General features: G+C 43.8%; 1 protein-coding gene across 3 annotated transcripts in view; it reads right to left on the minus strand.

The window, feature by feature from the left end:
* LOC147607871 (lipase class 3 family protein) overlaps positions 1 to 4250 on the minus strand; it is an 80366-nt gene extending 76116 nt beyond the window's left edge. For 2 of the 3 annotated variants that reach the window (XM_086789960.1, XM_086789959.1), the window contains exon 1: positions 3421 to 4250. In XM_086789960.1, coding sequence (XP_086646086.1) covers positions 3421 to 3735 — 315 coding nt within the window. In that variant the 5' untranslated portion in view covers positions 3736 to 4250. The remainder of the gene's footprint in view (positions 1 to 3420) is intronic. The other variant, XM_086789961.1, reaches the window with a different exon arrangement.
* Between the last annotated feature and the right edge of the window lie 2013 nt (positions 4251 to 6263).

Consider the following 6263-nt stretch of genomic DNA (forward strand, 5'->3'; position numbering starts at 1 on the left):
AAAGGCTCATTCCAACAAGATTTCATTGTCTCTCCTCTTTTGGAGTGTGACATGATCTTTTCTAGTGGTTTCGCCCAATATGAACCCATTTCCAATTACACTTTTACTATCTATAAAGGTTTTCCTAAGCCTGTCATGGTTCATGGGGATAGAAGCATTCTTGGCATTCCATTGATTTCTCATCTCCAGGCCCGACGAGCTATCCGCAAGGAAGCGGAAGGAGCATTGATTTGTGTTTGTGCTCAGACAGCTTCTACCTCATCGACAGCAGATGTCTCATCTTCATCTTCAATCCCTCAGTTGGATGTTGCCGAAAGAAATTATTAGGTTTATGACAGAGAGCTTTTGGGTATGATCACAACGCTCAAAGATTGGAAGCCTTTTCTTTATGGATGGGTTTTCACAGTCAAAACAGACCACCAAGCATTTAAGTGGCTCCAGACAATGCCAAGTGTCTAGTCGAGTGATCGACAAGCCAGATGGAGTCAGACCTTCCAACAGTTTGGAAGAATGATCAAGTACATCCCTAATAAGCATAACCCGGTTGCATATGCTCTTAGTAGAAAGACCAAAGGGTGGCATCTCTATGAGAGCAGGCAGACCTTTGAGCCAAGTGTCGTCAGAGCCTCTCGGTACCCTACATCCTGGCCATCGAGGGAGGGTGTTGGAAAGTCATGGCCTAGCCGTCTACATACCACATGCATAGTGCCAGGGATAATGAGATCATACATAAATAATAGAAGACTAGAGCCATTATCATCCCTCCACCAATTTTCGTGGCTTGGAAGGGATTAGAGTAGTGGAGGTTAAGCGCGCAGTGGTGTGAGACTATTGGGATGGGTGACCTCTGGGGAAGTGGCCCCCAATTTCCAACACATCTATGTTGTGAGCGTTGACAATGTCGACTGGAATTGAGCTTGCATAGCCTCCATTTGGGTTTGCATGTTCCATTGCCATGGGGAGAGGACTCATGCATCTTCCATAATATGTTCTTCCATGGTTCCATGGTGATTAGGTTGGTATTGCTCGTCTGCTGCTCCCGAAGGCGCCGTTACGCCCTAGTAAGAACCATCTCTGGGAGGGCGAGGTTGGACCATGCTGGAATATGGCCGCGGCAAGGGAGAAGCTGCTAACGACCACCCAGTGTATCGAGGACGATTAGGAGGGGTGGTTAAGGAGCTAGGGCTGGCAGCAGGTGGTGAGGGAGTAGGTGAGGAGTATAGGTTGGTGATGAGGATCGGGCACTGAATGCGAGGGGAGCCTGCTCTGGGTATATACTGAGCTCATGGAAAATAAGAGATGCCTCTAGGATGGCAAGGCCAAGATAAGGATGACGTTCCAAGAGAAAGGTATAAAGGGGTAAATCATGTTCCGAGGTCTGAACCCTGACTATCCACGTCATATTCTCTGTCACCGGAAGTGGGTGTGGCTATCTGAATGCTCTGAGCTGCTAGAGGATGCTCAATGGCTGGGCTTTCTCTGCTGATGGCTGGCGTGGGCGAAGATGGCCAGGCTGTGGCTGGAAAACGGGGGGAAAGCCCTTTTTACCCCTTTCTGAGGTAGTTACACATGGGCATCTAGGTAGGCTGCTCCCAAGCGGCCCACCTCCTCTCCAAACCTGGCTTGTACCTATTCCATGAAGATTTTTACTGTTTTTGCCCGAATGCAAGTATCTAACAGTGTCCACAATGTCCAACAGGGTCCAGTCTTCAATATCCTGTTGCTCTTTGGTTCCTCTTCTCATAGGATTAACCTTTTACAGGCATGCCCCTAGACTAACCTTGTCGAAACCCTAACATCAGTCACTCGCTGACCCGGTCCCTTCATCAACAGGGCTCACAATGATCACCGATCTCACTTAAACTACCATATCAATAGTCGTAAGTCATGATGCATGCATCTCAACCTTGATGCGTGTGACACCCCTCCTGCTTAACTTCGAACAAAAGGCTGGGGTGCCGATCTTGACGCTCTTTGTGGGTCTGGGTACTCAATCCAAGAGTTTCTTGCTCTTAGGAAAAGCAAAAAGTCCTCCCAAGAAGCCCTCTTTGATGCCTCTTTGAGGGATAGATACCTCCATCCTTCCCTTCTCTTCTGTCTACGGGTTGCTCAAACATATCAAAGTCAACTGCAACAATCCATGCATCCACAAAAGGGAGGTATCAACAAACCTGCTGCCAAAAGATAATCCTCTCTCCCAAAATTAGGTGCATAAAGGTTGAGGAACCTTCGTATCACCATCCTGAACAAGGAGCCTATGTACTCTGGCCTGCATTAAAACTTGTTGCCAAAACATAACCTCCTCAAATGAGTTGAGGAACCTTCATGAGATGGAGCCTCTCTGCTCTGGCTGCAAGAACACTGGAGCCCACCACCTAGGAAAAAATTATGTCGTTAATTAAAATGCAAGTGCCTCCTCTCAATTCTATGGCTCCATTCCAGAGGTATGGCCTAATAGTAGCTCTCAGCTTTTGGCTCACAACAAATTGTCCAACTTGTGGTCCTGAAGAGCAAGGCTAACACTCCTACAAACAGAGCAGTTAAGCTGATCATTAATCACTTGTTTCCTGCCATAGTGAGGCACCCCACATAAGCCCCAAACGTTGCAACTGATGATCATTTTAAAAAGCAGCTTTGAGAGGGAGCCCAAATGGGTTAGGTTAAGCTTGACTGCTTGAATCAGCGAAGTTATACCATATGGTTGAATCAGAGAGGTGCAATCATCTTATACAAAGAAACGTATTTTTGAAAGCCAAAAAAGTGGATGAGAACCAAGGTTCTGCTTTTTTCACTTTATTTGCAAAGCAATACCGCCTAAAGAGGAGAGTTTGAAAAATATTGAAACTGAAACGTTGAGTTCATCTCATAAATGCATTCCGAGAGGACCATGGCACCAAGCAATGTTGAGAGAGAACCCAACTGGGTTAGCTTGGATAATATGACATACCAAAGTAGGACCAATCATACACACGAAGTCAAGGATGACCCAAATAAGTGATTAAAAAGGCTTACACATTTGCCTGACTGTAGACATGGACTCATATGGATCAGAATCTGAAGGGTTAGGACGGGTGGGTTGAACCTGTCCAGTTCCCACCTGTCTAGAATTTGCGAGCTTATGTGTAAGCAGCCTTGATAGAAATGTTACAATCGCATTACCGATGACAAACTCAAAGAGGACGAAGGCACATACACAAAGTACCGTGGCACTAAGTACAATTGAGAGAACATTCAAGTGGTTTAATTTGAAGAATTCAGATAAAAATGTTGGACTAATTTTATAAGAAAGCATTTTGTGTGTGTGTGTGTGTGTGTGTGTGTGTGTGTGCACGCGCGTGCGCGCACGCATGTGTGTGCGTGTGTGTGAGCGCTCGCTCATGCAAGAGGAAAGGTAATTAAAATGCGGATGTGCTAACTGACCTTGTAGACACATTCAGAGAGAATCATAGCACTGAGAATGTCCTTGAGGTCGGTAACATCTTCCGCTTTGAGGGCACGGCAGAGGCTCTGGATTTGCTCCTTTCGCCGCCTGTATTCCTCCTCTAGCTGCTCTTTGCGATCACGGCCACTCTGCCATGGCCACTGCCACTGCCATTTCCAACCCCACTGCCACAACGGCAATGGCAGGACCTGAGGTAGAGGAGAAGCCACAAAAGCCACAAGATCCCTCTGCTGGCGTGCCCACGTGTCCAGCCTCTGCTGGATGGACCCCACCCACCCAGTCAAGCCAGCCATGGCACCTGCTTACTTTTTTAAAGAATTTGAATCACAGAAGCAATTAAGCCTTATGAACTTTGAAATCTGGAAGCAATCCAAAGCACCTTCTGCACAAGTTTTGGTGTCTAGAAGCGATTCAGCCTTGTATAGGAGGACCCTTCTAACCTCTAATTCATATAAGCCATCGGAGCACATACCAAAGTGCGATTGTGCACAATTGAGGATGTATCGCAGGGATATATTATTTGATGATTTTGCGGCAATTTATCCCACGTAGACAGACAAAAAATCCCACGTACAAGCATGCTCGAGCTTGGCTTCTGTGTTCCTATTGCTTTCCCATGCCCTGCAGAAACTTTGACTGGGTGATGATCACGCAAACGCCAGCGTTTTTCTGAAGCGCGGTTCCTCAGAAAAGGGGATGTCGCAAGCGATTATACAACATGCAAAGGACAAACAGGAAAAGCGTGAAGGAATGAGATGCCGGGGACGATTAATAGAGATGGAGATGTCTACGAGACGCTCTGAACTTCACTATAAATGTGACTCGTTTTGTTCTTTTTTGAAGTCCCACCTTCCCCCTAACTTTTAATAGTTGTCTGTCTATTCACGCTTTGTTATTAATTAGATTTTTTTACAGGTGTCTCTAATAGGGGCATACAATGAGTAAAAAAACAAATTCGATTAAATAATGAAGTGAATTAGATTAAAGGTGTCTCTAATAGGGGTCCACAATGAGTGAAAAAAAAATGTATTAATTAGTGAAGGAGATGCTTTTACAAGGTCCTTTTGATTAATTTTAGAGACGGGTTGCATGAAAAAATTAAACGATGCACCGTCAACCGTCACCGCGCGACATTTACCTTCCTCCGCCACCCTGCTTCTCCTCTCTGTCCCTCCTCCTCGTGCGATCTTCCAGCAGCAATTGCTAGCTTCCGTCCCGCAATCGCTCCACAGTGCAGTTGCTCTCTCAGAGGCCAAACAAACGACGCTTCTACGCTTGAATATCAGGCCTTTTACGTTCAAGATGTTTGTTCTTGTGTCGCTGCTATTTGCGACGGCCATCCTGACGGTCACGTTTGCCATCGCCTGCTGCGACTCCGAGCGAGACCTTGTCGCCGCGCAATGGAACGTCGGGTACGTTAATTTCATTCGTAATTAAAGGACTAGAACCATTTGTTAGCGGATGCAAACCTTGACGTCCCAGTTGTCCTCACAGGCGTGGGCGAGACAGCAGTTAGCGGTGTGCCGCAATCGCTCCACGGTGCAGTTGCTCTCTCAGAGGCCAAACAGACGACGCTTCTGCGCTTGGCGGTAGTCGTTCGATTCAGCAACTTCCTATAAGAGACCTTATTGAAATTATTTTTAAATATATTAAAAAAATATAAATTTCATCTCTTGTGACCCAAATGAGATCCGTCGGTTAAGTGAACAGAACCGACACAATCAGCGCGGGCGATTGACTATATGTATTCTGAATTATTAACCTATTTTTTCTTTTTTTTTATGTAGTGAAATGTCAAAAATGAAAAAAAGAGCAAGAGAATCAACGACTGGAAAATTTATAAATTCAACTATTGAAAGCCATGAAGTTTCAAGCATGGAACCTAAGAAAAATTGTGGAAGACCAAAGAAGTTATCTAATGAAGATGCAATGTTAGATCAATCCAATGTCAGCTTGAAAGTACTTGAGCTAAGTGTGACTATATCATTAGGTGGTAGTGACATTGATGAAGCATTACTAAATAATCTTCATGATTTTATCACTAAAGAATGCCTTGCTGGTAGTTGCTCATTGGAAAGAGGAGGCACAGTTTTCCATTTACACTATCAAATGGTCATTAGAGTTCATGCAAAGTCAATAATTGCAGTTAATAAGCTCATCAAAAAGTATCTTGGATGGGATAAGAATAATCCCATTGGTGGCATTGTAATGTGTAGAGCATTAAGACAGAAAAACATGCACACATTTCATGGTATGATAGGCTATTGTATGAAAGATATTAATAAGCCTCATTATAAAAATGTGTCACATAATATTAGTGCTGAAGATATTACAAAGGGAATAGAAATTTACATGCAATATGGTGCAGATGATTTGAAGAACAAAGTTTGTCTTACTCCAACAAACATTTTTGATAGAGCATTGATGTTTTGGAAGTTCTATTTAAAGCATCCTTTAGGCAATAATTTCTGTACCACCATTCATAAAATGATCAAGACAGGAAAGTACTACCCGTCTTCTAATTGGATAACACCATATCAAGGAAGAGGAATGGAGGTTCAAAAAGTTGATGCTTTATGGAGGACAATGGTATACCCATCCAACACAACAATGAAAGATATCTTTGACATTTTTATTAATAAACAAAATTTCGATGCTTCACATCCAAGATTAGATTAGTTCATGAATAGATGGAAAAGAAATGAGAATGAAGTTGACGATTTGAGGTATGCCTTTAATGAAGATGAAATAGTAAAGAATTTATATAAGACAAATAAGCAAACAATTGAAATAATGGAGGAAGAGCAAACACATAGACCGA

This window comes from Cibotium barometz, chromosome 54, assembly GCF_041138505.1.
Source record: "Cibotium barometz isolate CiBa-2024 chromosome 54, ASM4113850v1, whole genome shotgun sequence".
Classification (NCBI taxonomy): Eukaryota; Viridiplantae; Streptophyta; class Polypodiopsida; order Cyatheales; family Cibotiaceae; genus Cibotium; species Cibotium barometz.